General features: G+C 46.2%; 1 protein-coding gene across 1 annotated transcript; it reads left to right on the top strand.

Annotated features, from left to right (window-relative positions):
- Positions 1-6,021: 6,021 nt before the first annotated feature.
- Positions 6,022-7,001, top strand: LOC148505448 (uncharacterized). Its single transcript, XM_088448235.1, has 2 exons — positions 6,022-6,061; positions 6,127-7,001. Exons 1-2 carry the CDS (start codon positions 6,022-6,024, stop codon positions 6,999-7,001), a joined length of 915 nt encoding a protein of 304 aa, XP_088304361.1.
- The last annotated feature ends 10,704 nt before the right edge of the window (positions 7,002-17,705 follow it).

Genomic DNA, 17,705 nt, shown 5'->3' with positions numbered 1-17,705 from the left:
GCCTTCTACACCATCCTACTATCTTATTTGTCTGTTTTTCTGGGGTTCAGGATGGTTTTTCTCACTCTTTTAAGTACCTCACAGAGGTCGTACACTGCAGCGTTAACATGCAACATATGAGACTTGCAGTTTCTAGTTGAAATGCAAGGGAATATGGAGCGCAATGCGAAATGCGTAATTATAACTTGTGAGCATAGGGCACTAAACCCACGTTTAACTGAATTGGCCCCCATGTACTGTATTATGTAAGTTCATTATCACAGTCCTGGTTACCCCCAAACACCAGAAAGCCAAAGTTGATAAACAGGCAAAGAAAAGAAAACTCTTGAAGCAAAGAACCGAGGGTGTTATAAATGCTCCATAGATGTGAGGTCTCTTTGTACTAATTATCTTGATCCAGAGGAGAGGATATTTTTTTAATCAGTAGGCCATATCCCATTTCTGAAGGATCTCATTAGGATGCGTGTTGTATTGCAGGTTGCAGAAGTGTATACATTCAGCATTTCTGCACAAAAATATAAATATATATTTAGATGGATGATTTTAATTATATTGATATTAAGTGCTGACCTCTGAAAGTTCTATCAGCTCCAGCCTCCATCTGTTAGGTCTCAGGTGCATGTGAGAAATCCACCAGATGTGGCTGAAAGGCCGACCTTGAAATCACGTTTCTCAAAATCTTTTAATCTCTCATTTTACTCTTCAGTGATTTAATCAAAAACAATTACATTTTTGTTTTACATACCTATTTTACATAATATGTATATTCTTTTCTTTTAAACTTTTGCCATCAATGGAAAGTGTTTAGGAAAAATGATTGACGTATCCAGTGCAGATTTAAGAAAATATATATTTTTTCCATAATGACTGAAATATTTTATCACATTCAGTTTATGGATTTTGCTTTGACTTGTAAAGAAATATTTAGTTCGCTTTGTCATGTAATTAGGTAACATAAAACTTGTACACACTGGAGCAATGGGCATTCGCTCTGACATCGGCACAAATACCCTGGAACGGGCATTGTCCATCCATACTTGAACAAGTTATTAAACGATGTTACTATCACTGTTCAATCCTTCATTAACTTACTCCAGGTCGGTAGCGACACCGCTAGGTTTGATGTGCATTTTTTGTATCTTTTTTTATAAAACATTGTGATCTGTTTTCTTAAATATAATACCTTTTTGCAATACTTGTCCTTGAGACGACTAACGTACATTGGAATGGTACAGAAGACCAACACCAAGGGCCTATGTATCAAGTTATTTTTACTCATAAAATTATGTAGAAACTGCAGCTTCTACATAATTTTATGCAGGGCTGGTGCTACCATTAGGCAGCTTTAGGCAGCTCCCTAGGGGCGCCAGCCACTGGAGAGTGCCGCTGAATCCACAAAAACAAGAAGGATGTCTCATTCAGTCCCGGCTGGGTCTACTGATGACCAAGGCTGATGCAGGTGTGTGTTAATGGGTGCAGACAGGCTTAGTGTGTGTGGGGGGTTTATTGAGTGCTGGCAGGGTAAGTATATGTGTACCAAAAACTGCTTGTGGTCCCGCACCATATGTATTCATAAATTGTTCATCCAGGGATTATATTATCCTAAGGATTCCAATACTCCTCTAATATTTCATATTCCTCTCTAATTTTTAGTTGTTTTGTAATTATTTTTTAATGCTATTTTTTTATATATAATGTATACAAATGTTTTTAGGAGGTGCTACTTGACAATCTTGATTAATACATCATTTAGAATACAAGAAAGAAGAAATCCAAGATTCAATGCCAAGTGCACTGATTGGATCCAATAATTAAAGATAATTATTGGATCCAATCAGTGCACTTGGCATTGAATCTTGGATTTCTTCTTTCTTGTGTTCTAAATAAGTATATGTGTAGTTTTAATGAGTGCTGGCAGGGTGAGTGTGTGTGTGTGTGTGTGGGGGGGGGGGTTGATGGGTGCTGACATATATTAGGGCACAAATGTGTTTCATAAATATATATTGGGGCATGGATGTATAGCAAAATGTATTGGGGGTACAGCTGTATGGCATATACAAATTTGAGGCACCTGTGTGGCATATGTATTAGGGGCATTGTATAGCATAATTCATGGCTATGTGGCATACAAAACATTTTGTGCACAGCTGTGTGGCATATGTATTGGAGGAATTGATGTATAGAATAATTATGAATTGGGGATATAGCTGTGGCATATTATGGATTGGGGCAGTGTTATGAGGCACAGTGTAATTTTGGGGCTCTGCTGTGTGGCATATTAGTTGGGGAATTTCTATATAGTATATTATAAATTTGGGACAATGCTGTGTGGCATATTATAAATTAGCAGCTCTAATGTGTGGCATAGTATTGGGGGGAGCAGGGGCGGTGGATGAAATGTTGCATAGGGCGCCCAGATACCTTGCACTGACCCTGATTTTATGTATTGTACCCATGTACTAATGGCACAATGCAGGAGTGCTGGCAGGGTAAGTATATGTGCCAAAATCACCTGTCGGGATCTTCACTGCTGCCGGTCCTCCGGCGTCGAGATTTGCAGCCATGCAGTTATACATATTGATTCCACAAAATTGCTATTATCTTTGGTCCTAAATGTCTCTACATGAGCCAGAAGACTATCAAAACAGATTTTCCTGATGTACAGTAAATACAGTGAATTGAAAGTAATGCATCAGGTTTAGATATCTCCTACTGTAAGATAAACAAAGTGATTGAATAAGATCGTCATGGGTTAAACTTCGAGTCTGGGGGCTGGCTTGTGTAACACCATGTGACTTAGTTGCCCTATAGGATAGGCATGTGTGTTTTAACTAGATGTGTGGGCTGAGACAAAGCCTCTTTTGTTCCTGTCTTCAGACAGAGATAAGTGCTGTGCTGTTCAGGGCATTATAGTGATATATTTGAGTTTTTCTTGCCTGTTCCTCCCTGCATTTCATTTTCTATTTCTCTTTCATTCTCTAATCTCCCTCACTGCCTCTTCTGCCCCCCCCCTCCCCCCCTTTTTATTTTACCCCATTCCTGTTTTTTTTTTCCCCTATCCTCTTGTGCCTTTTCCCTGCATCTGGCTATCTTCCCCTGGCACCATGTCTCGCCCGCACTGCGCAAAAAAAAACCCACGCCGCTACCTAGAGGGACCCGGGTCCCCTCCAGCTACCGCCGCCTCCGCTGGCATTGTTCCAAGACAGGAACAGAGCTTGCTGCAGGTGGGCTCTGCCAGCAGCTCTGCGCAAGGGGCTAGTCTCAGTGTAGGGACCCCCAACATGGATACTATTTCAATGCCCATAAACTCAGGGGATCCTGCAGGTGTTTTAAATGTCATGTCCTCCATGGCCACGTTATCTGCACCTTTTGTGGCTGCCTTATCACAACTACCTGCGGCCGGGTCTCCAGCTGGTGCGCCCCAGGCAGCTTCTACGTCTCATTTACCAACACCCATACCCGACCAATTTCTGTTAGCAGTGCGCGTGTTTGGGTCATTAATAGCGCAAAGTACCTCAGGAGCGGTCACTTCCCTGGTTTCGGCCAATCTAGCTGTTCCTTCTTCTGCACCTTTGTCTGCATCGGGGGCTGTGGCACCAGATGCTGTGTTACCCTCTTTTTTAGATGGCGATGCCAGCGACAGTCCCGAGGATGCAGCTGTGGACGAGGAGGTGGCTTCAGCTGATTCTTTGGGCGGCGAGCAGCCAAGTACATCAGGTGGGTCTACTTATGACGAGAACAATGACAGTAGCAGTTGTTGTTCCTCTTTATCGTTAGTGTCTGACGCCAGCAGTTCTACCAGGGCGCGCAAGCGGGCTGCTAAATATGCTAAATGCGAGGCCGACTGGAGAGATAAGTCATCTAAGCGCCGTCGTTCCCATTCGCATGCCCCTTCCCGCAAACATTCTAAACGGTCACTGGGGGTCCGCTGCGATAATATGGCAGTTTTGCGCAGCTTGCGCTCATGCTGTACACGTAAGATAACGAAGGGCCTATACGTGGACATTTTTGTGCTCACTGACAAAGCAAAAAAGGATTTTAAAGCGGCCAAGACTAAGGGTGGAGTTGGCATGGACGCTTTCAAGTCCTTTAGTAATTGGATCGCGGGTTTTTGCATGTTTGCATTATGCTATTTAATAACTCGTCCTGAGGAGCACTTAAATATTATCAGGTATCTGCACCTGATTAATGGCATGCAGCACGGTTCCCGGGAGTTTGCCTGGCGGGCTTACAATGAAGAGTTTCGTCGGAAGCAGGACGGCAGGCCTGTCATTGAATTTGGTGGTAAGGATATGGAGGTGTGGCTGGAAGTCACTCAGCCACCGCGTCTTCCAGTCGAAGCTCCCTCTATTCAGCATCCACCAGTACCGGGTCGTTTTTCCGCTCAGCCTCAGAATAAAGGCAAATGCTTTGCTTTTAACAATGACACCTGTACTCAGGGGCAGCGGTGTAATTTTCGTCACCTCTGTTTGTGCTGCGGTGGAGCCCATCCTGTGTCCAATTGTTCCCGACCGGCTGGACAGCAGTCTTCCAAGCCGCCTGGGAATACCGGTGCTAAGTAAGGCATCGTCCCCGATGCGTTTGTATGCTATGACCAAATGGTTGGGTTAGTATCCAAACCTTGAGGATGCGCGGTTTTTGTTTTCCGGGTTCACTTTTGGTTTTCGGTTACCCATTAGGGGTGAGGTTAGGGTTGGCCCCCCGAGGAATCTGCAGTCAGCGTGCGAGTTACCTGATGTCTTAAATGCCAAAATTCAGAAAGAGGTGAGCCTAGGGCGAATGGCAGGCCCATTTGAACAACCCCCACTGGAGGACTTGATTCTTTCTCCAGTGGGTGTTGTCCCCAAGAAGTCTCCGGGTAAATTTAGGCTCATTCAGCATCTATCATACCCATCAGGGTCATCAGTGAATGATGCTATACCTCCAGAATTTTGTTTGGTGGTGTATCAGTCGTTTGACGAGGCTTTAGGGATGGTTAGGTCATATGGACCTGGTGCTTTCATGGCTAAGATAGATGTGGAATCGGCTTTTTGTCTACTTCCCCTGCATCCCGACTCCTTCAGGTACATGGGGCTTTGCATTGGTGACAGATACTTTATAGACAAGTGCTTGCCTAAGGGATGCTCTGTTTCCTGTGCCTTTTTTGAAAGATTTAGCACCTTTCTTCATTGCAGCATGGAGACTTCTTGTGGGGGTCACGGGATAGCTCACTATCTCGATGATTTTCTGTGCGTGGGTCCTGCAAATTCAGAACGTTGTGAGTTTCTTTTGTTTTCTTTACGAGCTCTGTTTTTCCATTTCGGGTACCGGTTGCTGATGAGAAGACTGAGGGTCCTCTCACTTGCTTATCATTTTTTTGCATCGAGATTGACACCCTGGCAGGGGTTTGCAGGCTTCCGCAGGACAAGGTGGTGAAATTGCGCGACGCGATTGGTACATGTTTAGATGCAAACAAAATTTCTTTGCGGCAGGTGCAATCGATCTTAGGTCTTTTGAATTTTGCCTGTAGGATTATGGGCAGGGTTTTCTGTCGTAAGCTGTCCACAGCTGGGGCATCCAGACCGCATCATATGGTTCGCCTGTCCTCCGAAATCAAGAGGGATTTGTCCGTTTGGGCATCTTCTCTTAACAAATTTAATGGCGCTGTGATTTGGATGGCTCTAGTTGTCGACAGCTCTCAGCTGCAGCTTTTCACCGACGCGGTGGGTTCAGCGGGTTTTGGTTGCTACCTTGCCGGGTCCTGGTGTTTGGCACCTTGGCCTGAGGAATGGGTGCGTTTGGGTCTCACACGGGACCTGTTGCTCCTCGAACTCTTTCCCATCATGGTTGCATTAGAAGTGTGGGGTGAGCGTTTACGTGATCGCAGCATAGTGCTCAGGTGTGAAAACCTTGGCGTTGTGAATGCAATTAATCAGCACCGCGCTAAATCATTGCTAGTGTTGCGAGTTTTGGCGCAGTAAGTCTTAACTTGCTTGCGCTGCAATATTTTATTTAGAGCGCGGCATATTCCCGGGGCGCAGAATGAAATCGCAGATGCGTTATCTCAGTTTCAGTGGCCTAGGTTTCGATCTTTCGCCCCTGGGGCTGACGCTACTGGTGTGCCTTGCCCCCTCCTATGTTTGGCAGGTCATCAAGCCGGCATGGAGGGCTTAGCGTGCCAGGCTCTCGCCCTGGGTACTCTAAGAGTTTACAACCAGGCTTGGGAAGAGTGGGAAGAGTATTCCCGTCGCTACAGACATGGAGGTAAGAGCAGGCATCAGTTGATGCTTTCTTTTATTTGGCATCTCTATGTCTCTGGCAGATCCAGAGCTGTGGTTTCTCGTTATGTGGCCGGTATTTCATTTTTCTTTAAGTTAAAAAGCTTTCCAGACCTGACAAAGAGCTTTCTGATTCAGAAGGCCTTGAAGGGTTGGGCTCGTTCGGTTTCGGTTGCGCCCGACATTGATATTTACCTCCTTCCATTACTCCTCGCGGCCATAGCAGACATGGCGGATTCGGTTTTTGAAGTTAACTTGTTCAAACTAGCTTTTTCTATGGCCTTTCATGGGGCTTTCCGGATTTCGGAGTTGGTGGCAGCATCCAAGCGAACTGATTCTACGCTCCTTCGCACGGACGTTCTGGTAGGGGAGAGGTCATTGCTTTGTAGGCGCTCCAAGACTGATCAAATGGGTAGGGGACGTTGGATTTCACTTGTCCCTTCTGAGGACTTGCGTATTTGCCCCATTACCCTGGCCAAGCGTTATCTTCATGTCAGGCCTGTTACTGTGGGTTCTTGGCTTCTGCATGAGGATGGTTCGCCATTAACCAAATACCAGTTTGGTTGGGTTTTGAAGCGCTGTGTCTCTCATGTCAGCCTCCCACCCCAGGATTTCGGTACACACTCATTTCGTATCAGGGCAGCAACTTCCGCTGCTTCAGCTGGATTTACTGTATCCGAGATTAAGGCTTTAGGCCGTTGGAAATCATCTAGTTATAAGCGTTACATTCGGCCTCTGCATTGATTGCATTTCGCATTTAATAATGTTATGTTTATTCGTTTGTCATGTTATTTGTTTGTTTACCTTCAAAGTATGGTCTTGTGTGTCTTGTTTGTCCTGTCTACCCAACTCAGGGATTAGCTACTTGCCGCTATGGCAGCGGAAGTCTGGAGGTATTTGACCTTTTATTTTTGCCTGAAGTGACGGACCTAATTTGGCTTATTGACATCACAAATTACAATTAGTATGTCCCTCAGCAGGTTTTTCGGTTTTTCCTCCAGCCGAGTTATCCGTGTTTCCCTGCTTTCCCACTCCTCCCCCCTCCCCTCTTCCCACCCCCCTTTTACCCTCATGTGTCTTTATGTTTGCTTTGAATTGGCACTGAAGCTTGTCTAAATTTCAACCTGGCAGCTGGTTACACCAATATTTTTCTTTTTGGCAGATCCTCCGCTAATTAATTACAATTGCAAATTAATTTAATTTTGCATTCTTTTTTCCCCCCTTCAGGTGTTAAAATTGACCCTCTCAAAATATGGATTGTTGACCACTCCTATGTTTTCTGGGCTGCTAAGTTCATGAATGCTTGTGGTGCTCCTTCCTTCCCTTGCTCTGATTGTGTGCGGTGGATTGGTGTGAGAGGAATGTTGTGGCAGGCCTTGTGTCCTAAACTTTTAGAATCTGCAAGGCATTTTGGGACTCCCGAGGTTTTGCTGATTCACTTAGGTGGAAATGATCTTGGTAAGACGACTGGGTTGGAATTGAGGAGATCCATGGCTGACAATGTTGATAGGATTGTGTAAGTATGGCCTTCGTGCAAGATTGTATGGTCGTGCATTGTGCCTCGGCTGGTCTGGCGTGGTGTACAGAATGGTAGGGCGATGAAGCCAGAAAGAAGGTAAATGCAGCAGTCGCAAAGCAGGTGTTGGCCTCTGGTGGTGATGTTGTTGTGCATGACAGGATACATTTCCGGCATGCATATCTGTATAGGAAAGATGGCGTTCATTTGACTGAGGAGGGGGTTTCGATTTTTGTTGAGGATCTGTTCCAGGTTATTTCTTCAGTGTGTTAGTTAAGGTATGGTGGCGGTGCGTTGGTTCTGTAACCAGACCTTCGCGTTGGCGGGAAAGAACGTCAGGTCATCGCTTAGGGTGCAAATAGCTTTCAGTTTGTAGTTTTATAGTATTTGGGTGCACTCACCCTCTTTGACTCGTTTAGTACGCTGGATCACCCTGCCGGGGATAGCGTCATCACCCTTCCGGGTGGGTAGTCATGTTAGAGGGTTGAGTGGATACCTTTTGTTGACAGTTGTTTAAGTTACCGGGTTGCTCTGCACCTTAGGCGGTGTCCGCTTGGTATGCATGTTGTGTGCTGCACGGCTGGAGTAAGCTGTATGTTGCCGTACTTTCTTTGCCACCATAGCTCCAATCAGTTTAGATTAATTTAATACTCATTAGATCATTTTTAATAAATTACCAACTAATTATTCTGCCAAATCTCATGTCTCCGAGTCTTTATTTCATATAATTTATTAAGAAGGTGTTTTATCGCATGGTGTTACATTTATAAAGTTTCCCTGCATAGTAAGTGCTCCGCCAGTGCACATGCTAACATGATCACACATAGGGGTAAATTTACTAAAGTGAGAGTTTTTAGAAGTGAGTTTTAAAAGTGATGTTGCCCATAGCAACCAATCATATTCTAGCTATTATCTTCTAGAAGGTGCTATTTAAATGTTAAGTACAATCTGATTGGTTGCTATGGGCAACATCACATTTAAAACTCACTTCTAAAAACTCTCACTTTAGTAAATTTACCCCATAGTGTTCATTCTAGCACCCTGCACCTGTCACAACACGTGCAGTTCCTCCTTCCTGTCTACGGTGTCGCTCCCTGCTCTGGTGCTTTTTAGACACTCAGCTGATTAAACAGACTTCTGATATACAGACCAGTGTGTGCTAGAAGCACCAGAGCACAGAGTGACGCCCCAGGCAGGAAAGAGTAATTGCGCGGCTTGTGACAGGTGCAGAGTGCTAGAATGAAGACTAATGGTGCGTACACCAACGACGGGGCAGTGACCCGCGATCAACAGATTAACAATGGGGCTGACGGAGCTACAGCCCCAGGCCTTTACATATAAATAGACCCATCATCATGACAGCATGATGATGACCGGCTGCCTAGCTGATTACACAGTTGGACATAAGTAATAAGCATTTAAATTGTATTTCTAGTTTATTCACAAAATTCCGCAATGTCCTACAGTTACGTATTTAGGGAGCCAGTGGGGCTGAGGATGTACATGCCCACGTGGCTATGGCCATACCCACACAGCACTGGTCACAGCTCCCTTTTCAGTATAGGCTCTTGAACATTTTTAGCTGCAAGCCCATGTGGTTCTTAATCCAACTCTGATTGACAATAACAGAATCACAAGCAGACTAACCATTTTGTCACCCACAAACATGACTTAAAATTAAGCTGTCATTCTTCATTGAACACCCTCCTTTCTTCTTTTATAGTCTTCACTATTTATTTTTTTTGGTATTGCAGAAGTGTCACAAGGCATTTCTAATTAAAATCTAAGTGCAGAATAAAAGCTAATTCAAACAAAAAAAATATTTATTAGTAAATTAAAATGACTTAAGATGTTATGTGTATGTCCATTCTCTTTCTTGATCGGCACCGATATGGAATTACTCATTTGTTATTCACTATAGCTAGTTCACGTCTCCATGGCTACCTTGTTTGTCCTTTGTGCAAAAAGTAGGCTTTTATCTGCTAAATGTTCTACATTTGTAAAAAAATTAAATAAACTTTTTGTTTATAATTGTTGGCCAGCTTCTGTTTTACTCTGCTTCTTCTATTGGCTCCTTGCTAGAAAGTAGAAAGTTCCTCCTCAGAACAGTCAAGTTCTCAGTTTAGTGCGTCGGGGAATCAATTTTATTAAAGGGCCAGCCACAGCATTACCGTGATAGCAGTACTTTGGTAACACTCAGAGGAGATAGTTTTCTGCACAAAAGTTAGCCTCCTCAGGGCTGGATTATAGGGAGGGTGATAGGGGCGATCATCCCGGGGCCCCCACACATAGGGGGCCCCCACACACTGTCCCCAGCCCCCAGGGCCGGCGCAACCAGCTCATCAAGTCCTGCACTGCAGGGAGATGCCAGGCTGGAGAGGCGCTCTCCCTGCAGCAGTTCTTGCTTCTGCCGCTGCGCCTGTCACACTGAGACAGGCAGCAGCAGCCTGCTGCTGAGAAGAGTGCTGCTGAGCTCTTGATAGATGATGGGGGGGGGGTGGGGGGTGAGCGCTAGAGGCGGGGGGCTGATTAACAAGACGATCATCAGCCTGAACTGCAGGAGACGAAGCCGCCGGGGTGGATGGCTGAGCTTCTGCTCCTCCTCTCTTCAGGTCTCTCCCTGCATGAAAGCTCGTCACGCTGGGAACAGGCAGGGACAGTCTGCAAAACATTTGCCAGTTTACAAGTGTATTCAAAAACACTGTTGATTTCACTTGAATAGTGACAAGTAGTTTGTACACTGTCACTGCTTCTTCCCAGCGTGACCCTCTGACCTCCCAGTCAGAGAGGAAGTAGAGAAGGGATGGAAGACAGCGAGCACTGCAGCAGCAACCAGCACAGTAACTATGTTTTACTACGAAAGGTAATGTCCAAATCCCCCTCTTGGAGAGGACGTCTATTAAGAATTTATGGGTGTAATGGGAAAAAACTAATTCAGTGAGGAGGAGGGGGGAGCATTATCTGACTCTGTGTGTGTCATACACATTATATACATACTTGCCGACTATCTGGCTGCTCCTTCCGGGAGGGAGCAGCCAGATCGTCAGAACAGGGGGCGTGGCTGAAGGCCGTTTCCGGGTGTGACAGGGGGCGGGGCCACGCGATCGCGTCATTTTGGCCCCGCCCCCGCTACACAATGCCGAAATACAGGCATTGTGAAGAAGGGGGCGGGGCCAAAATGACGCGAATCGCGTCAGGGGCCCCCCGCTGAAGGGGGTTTATCAGGTACTGACGGGGGGGGGAGACAGGGGATCGGCGGAATGCGGGAGGCTTGCCTGCCTTTCCGGGGGGCGGGAGCTGCTTGCATGGAGTTCTAGCTAATTATAGGTGGAATTCATCATTCCACCTCTCCATAAGTATCTATTCCGAAAAGCTGTCATTTTTGCGATGACAGCTTTTGGGGAAATACCGTATATACTTGAGTATAAGCCGAGTTTTTCAGCACATTTTTTGTGCTGAAAAAGCACCCCCTCGGCTTATACTCGAGTCATGCCCGCATGGTACGCTGCTGAGTAGCGTACCATGCGGGCCACGGTGCAGACTGTGTCACTGTGACACAGCCTGCACCGCGTGTGTAGCGCTGACCGGACGGAGTTCGGTCAGCACTACACACTGCTAAACACACAGCCGCCGGAGCCGGCAGCTATGTGTTTGGTGTAATCAGCACCCGCTGAGAGTCTGTCAGACTCTCAGCGGCTACTGCTGCTCCCGCTGCGGGAGCCATCTTCCGGCTCCCGCAGTGGGTAATGGGAGAGACGCCGTCATGACTTGCGCTTTGCAAGTTCAAAGGGCTGGAGAACCTTGCATAACATGGAAATCATTCTCCACTGCACTTGAGTCAGGTGCATATCCCCTCCTTTGCCTGTCATAGGTGGATGTATAGACTTGAATGGCCTTTTGCTGCTCCTCCATCCTCTGAAGCATATAGAGGGTTGAGTTCCACCGCGTCACAACCTCTTGCTTCAGGTGATGGCAGGGCAGGTTCAAGAGTGTTTGCTGCCGCTCCAGTCTTCAGCATGCAGTCGCTGAATGGCGAAAGTGGTCAGAAATTTTTTGGGCCACCCAAAGCATCTCCTGCATGCCCTTGTCGTTTTTCAGAAAATTCTGCACCACCAAATTTATTGTTTGAGCAAAACATGGGACGTGCTGGAATTTGCCCAGATGTAATGCCCGCACAATATTGGTGGCGTTGTCTGATATCACAAATCCCCAGGAGAGTCTAAGTGGGGTAAGCCATTGGGCGATGATTTCCCTCAGTTTCTCTAAGAGGTTGTCGGTGGTGCGCCTCTTACTGAAACCGGTGCTACACAGCATAGCCTACCTTGGAACAAGCTGGCGTTTCTGAGATGCTGCTACTGGTGACGCTGCTGTTGTTGCTGCGTAAGGTGATACATCTACCCAGTGGGCTGTCACAGTCATATAGGACCTTATTCAGAGGTGGCCGTACGGTCTCGATGTTTGGCGCACGAGGGAGCCGGCTCCCTCGTACGCATGCGTGAGACCCACTATGACCGACAGCGCTGGTCGTAGCGGGTCTCTTTCCAAAGGGGGCGAGCTGTCGATGTTGATTGACAGATCGCCCCGTTTGGAAGGCGGGCCGGGGGGGTGGCAGCCCAAACGGAGGCATTCCCTCGGGAATGCCTACCATCTGGGGGAAGCCCCACTGACATCACTATGTCAGTGGAGAGCTTCCGGCTCTGACAGAGCCAGAAGCTCTCCGGGGCTTATGACAAGTGAGACCCTACCCTAGGGTCTCGTCGTAAGCCCCGATGGTCGCGAAGGTCTATGACCATTGTGACCATCACTTGAGCGGTCGTTAGAGCTGTGGCCTAATGACCGCAACAGAGGCGGGCGGTCAGGATGCAAGTGGCCGCCCAGTTTCTGAGCGACCGCTTGCATCCTCCAACCGCCTCTGAATGAGGTCCATAGTCCTTAGTCTGCCCTGATCCACTTGTCCACATGTCCGTGGTTAAGTGGACATTGGGTACAACCGCATTTTTAGGACACTGAGGACACTTTTTCTGATGTCTCTGTACATTCTCGGTATTGCCTGCCTAGTGAAGTGGAATCTAGATGGGATTTGGTACCGGGGACACACTACCTCCATCAATTGTCTAAATCCCACTGCACTAATGACGGATACCGGATCACGTCTAACACCAACATAGCTGTCAAGGCCTCAGTTATCCGCTTTGCTTCAGGATGACTGCTGTCGTACTTCATCCTCTTCACTAAGGACTGTTGGAGGGTCAATTGCTTAGTAAAAGAAGTAGTGGTTTTCCAACTTCCTCTCTGGGATGATGAATGACTCCCAACAGCAACAGCGCCAGCAGTGTGAGTAGCAATGCAGGATCCTCCAGGGGAATCCCGCATAGGAGAGGAGTCAGTCATGCCAGTGACATGGCCTGCAGGACTACTTCCGATCCTGACTAAGGAGGAAATTGTGTGTGGTTTGCAGGCGTTTGGATACAACAGGACAAAGGGATTTAGGTGTCCCTGGACTGCTTATTGTCTTAGCCACAGTTTCTGAACTTGGCAGTAACTTTTTATGAATGCGCTGCAGGTGACGTATAAGGGAGGATGTTCCTAGGTGGTTAACGTTCTTACCCCTACTCATTACACCTTTACATACGCAACATATGGCAAGACAGTAGTTGTCCAGATTTGGACTGAAATATTTCCAGACCAAAGAGGTGAAATGTTTGGTCTTCTGCCCAGGCACGACCTTGATGGGCTTTTTCATCCCACAGACAACAACTGTCTCCCCCAGCGCCTGATTTAAACAAACCACATCAGAATCCTCCTCGACAACTTCCTCTTCCGCGCCAGCTACACCAATATCCTCATCCTGTTGTACTTCAACAGTGACATCTTCAATTTGAATTTCAGCAATTAAACGAGTTAAGCTGGCAAAAGCACAGCAAAGAACTGTGCGTTCTAAGAAGATATCACAAATCCCCAAGGAGAGTCCAAGTGTGGCGACGGTTGCAATGCAATGGACTGTGGGTGCTCCTTCCAGCACTTGCAGAGGGCGTGCAAATGGTGGAAAAGCCACCTCTTCCCATCCAGTGTTGGGAAGGTCAGGCATTGCAACCGTCGCCACACTTGGACTATCCTTGGGGATTTGTGATATCTTCTTAGAACGCACAGTTCTTTGCTGTGCTTTTGCCAGCTTAACTTGTTTAATTTTTCTAGCGGGAGAAGGAGGGCTTCCATCGTCATGTGAAGCTGAACCACTAGTCATGAACATAGGGAAGGACCTTAGCCGTTCCTTGCCACTCCGTGTCGTAAATGGCATATTGGCAAGTTTACGTTTCTCCTCAGACGATTTAAATTTATTTTTTAAGGTCATTTTACTGAACTCTGGCTTTTTGGATTTTACATACCCTCTACTATGACATTGGGCATCGGCCTTGGCAGACAGCGTTGATGGCATTCCATCGTCTATGTGATGACTAATGGCAGCAGCTTCAGCACTAGGAGGAAGTGGTTCTTGATCTTCCCTCATTTTATCCTCCATTATTTTTATGGAGTGAATAACCCCTGTTAAAGGTTTTTTTTTTTGAAGGGCAGCGTACCCCTGCACCACACAGGACAGCAGCTGTAAAAATGTAAGAAGGGCAGCAACCTACACCACAACACACAGGACAGCCCCTGTAAAAGATTTTTTTTTGAAGGGCAGCGTAGCCCTGCAGCACACAGGACAGCACCTGTAAAAATTGAAGAAGGGCAGCGGCCTACACCACAACACACAGGACAGCCCCTGTAAAAGGTTTTTTTTTGAAGGGCAGCGTAGCCCTGCACCACAAAGGACAGCACCTGTAAAAATTATTTGTATGTTTGGGCAGCGTAGCCCTGCACCACACAGGACAGCACCTGTAATAATTGAAGGACAGCAGCCTACACCACAACACACAGAACAGCACCTGTAAAAATGATTTGTATTTTGGGCAGCGTAGCCCTGCACCACACAGAACAGCACTTGTATAAATTATTTGTATGAGTGTACCCCTACAGCAGACAGGGCACCCCCTGTCAAAATTATTTGTATGAGTGTACCCCTACAGCAGACAGGGCAGCCCCTGTAAAAATTATTTGTATTTTGGGCAGCGTAGCCCTGCACCACACAGAACAGCACTTGTATAAATTATTTGTATGAGTGTACCCCTACAGCAGACAGGGCACCCCCTGTCAAAATTATTTGTATGAGTGTACCCCTACAGCAGACAGGGCACCCCCTGTCAAAATTATTTCTATGAGTGTACCCCTACAGCAGACAGGGCAGCCCCTGTAAAAATTATTTGTATGAGTGTACCCCTACAGCAGACAGGGCAGCCCCTGTAAAAATTATTTGTATGAGTGTACCCCTACAGAGACAGGGCACCCCCTGTAAAAAATATTTGTATGAGTGTACCCCTACAGAGACAGGGCAGCCCCTGTAAAAACTATTTGTATGAGCGTACCCCTACAGCAGACAGGGCACCCCCTGTAAAAATTATTTGTATGAGTGTACCCCTACAGAGACAGGGCACCCCCTGTAAAAAATTATTTGTATGAGTGTACCCCTACAGAGACAGGGCACCCCCTGTAAAAAATATTTGTATGAGTGTACCCCTACAGCAGACAGGGCAGCCCCTGTAAAAACTATTTGTATGAGCTTACCCCTACAGCAGACAGGGCAGCCCCTGTAAAAATTATTTGTATGAGCGTACCCCTACAGCAGACAGGGCACCCCCTGTAAAAATTAAATGTATGAGAGTACCCCTACAGGGGCAGCCCATGGACAACACAGCACTACAGCCAGCCAGCCAGCCGCTATGGACAGGACTACAGTCAGCCCCTATATGGACAAGGACAACAGTAGCCAGCCAGCCCCTATGTATTGTATGGAAAACAGTAGCCAGCCAGCCCCTATGGTCAGCGTCAGCAACAGCTCCCTCCCTCCCTCTTCACAGTAGCCAGCCGTACTTTATTATTTTTTTAATTACTTTTATAATAACAGTCCGTCTAAGACACTGAGCTCCCAGCTCCCTCCTATCTCACAGCCAGAATGAATAATGGCGGCAATCACTGGACCTTTTATAGAATCCAAAACCCATGAGAATCCGACAGCGGGATGATGACGTTTTGCCTCGATTTCAGATCCGAGCCAGGCGGGAAAACCCGAGCCTGACTCGGATCCCGGCTCGGATCAGGGGTGCTCAGGTGGGTTCGGATTTTGGAAATCCAAACCCGCTCACCCCTAATTTAAAGACACATCTTTGGCTTCAATAAGTGAAAAAAAATTGCCAGTGTTGATGGTGCACTGCCACTTGTTATTTTTAGTTGGTATTGTGGTGGATCTATACAATTATATAGACTCTTCAGAGGATTATCCGTTACTAAAGATCATACAGTAGTCAGATGTATTATTTTCCAGTATTTCATATGAGCAGCACAAAAATAATGCCCACCATATGCATCATTATCTCTATTACTATACATAGAGTACAGTGCCTAGTCACTGGTTCTCACTGTGCAATATAAAGTCCAGTTCCTAGCAGTCCATTAACAGTATAGTACAAGGTCCCTGGAGGCCAGTGTAAGGTATACTGCCTAGTTCCTGACAGTCAGTGTACTATATAGAGAATACAGTAGTCCCTGGGTGCCATATAGAGCCAGGCACTTATTAGCTAGTGTACCATAAATGTCTAAAACCTTGGTGAACTGAATAGTGAATGCCGTTCACAAGTATCAACATACAGCTAAATGCAGCCAGTGCACAATTTAGAGCCCTATACCTGATAACTATTGCGCAATTCAGATCCCAGTCCTCAGTGGATAATGCACAATATGGAGCCCAGTCATCTGTGGCCATTGTTTAGTGTATTAGCCGGTACCCCTATAAAGCTCAATCCCTGATGACCAAAGCACTGCACAGAGCCCATTATCTGGTTGTAAACACCTGTCCTCACTGTTCTTACTGCATAAATAAGCAGCTGTTGGTTGTTGAGATTAGGGCCTAATTTATCAATGAGTTTCAGAATTTACAACGAGTGATGAAACTTGTTGCGTATGATAATGGTGCTCCAGCCAATCAGCTCCCAACTGTCATCTGTTTGAAAAATGACAGTTGGGAGCTGAGTGGCTTGAGCACCATTTATCATATTCAGCTAGTTTTATTACTCGTTGTGAATGATAAAACGTCTTGATAAATGAGGCCCTCTGTCTGTTTTCTATCTCCTGCTGAACTCTGGCAGTATACTGTATTTCACTGGAGGACAGGAACTGGAATAATATCAGCCTATAGTAGAATGGGTTCATATCATTCACTTTCATATCCTCTACAGACCACCACTCACTGAATTCATTTTCAAACAAAGAAAAAGAAATGTGTTAGATTGGGATTGAGCATTTCCTTGTAGGGATGGGAGTGGACATGAACTCACCCTACATATGAGGGAGGGAGTTGGGCCTGGATGAGAGAAGCAAGGCAAACTCTAATACAGTATTAACAGTTTTACAAACTATATCAATTTAGTGGCCTACAGTATGCACAATACAGAGCCGAGTGTGTGGTGGTCAGTGCACAATATGGAGGTCAGTACACGTCATGGACAGAGTGTGGTTAGTAAGTGGCTAGTTGGTGTTCTTGTTGCATCATGCCAGTGCATAGTATGGTGGCAGTGCACAGTACTAGTCATTGGTTCTCGGTGTGCAATATCGAGACCAGTCTTTGGTGGCCAATGTAAAGCTCTGTGCTTTGTGGCCAGAGAGCAGTGTGCATTGTGGGACCTAGTATCTGGTGAGTATTATCAATTGAACCATATCCTAAGATGCTTCCAGTCTGTTGATAGGAAAACAGTTACATTGTTTTCTACTAAAGTGGTCAACTGCAAATTCAGCTCATAATAGTCCAAAATATTTTAAAACAAGCCTGAGTGCTGAGCTAC

This window comes from Taudactylus pleione, unplaced genomic scaffold (genome assembly GCF_031769625.1).
Source record: "Taudactylus pleione unplaced genomic scaffold, aTauple2 ptg000454l, whole genome shotgun sequence".
Taxonomy (NCBI): Eukaryota; Metazoa; Chordata; class Amphibia; order Anura; family Myobatrachidae; genus Taudactylus; species Taudactylus pleione.
This window is presented reverse-complemented; position numbering and strand designations above follow the sequence as displayed.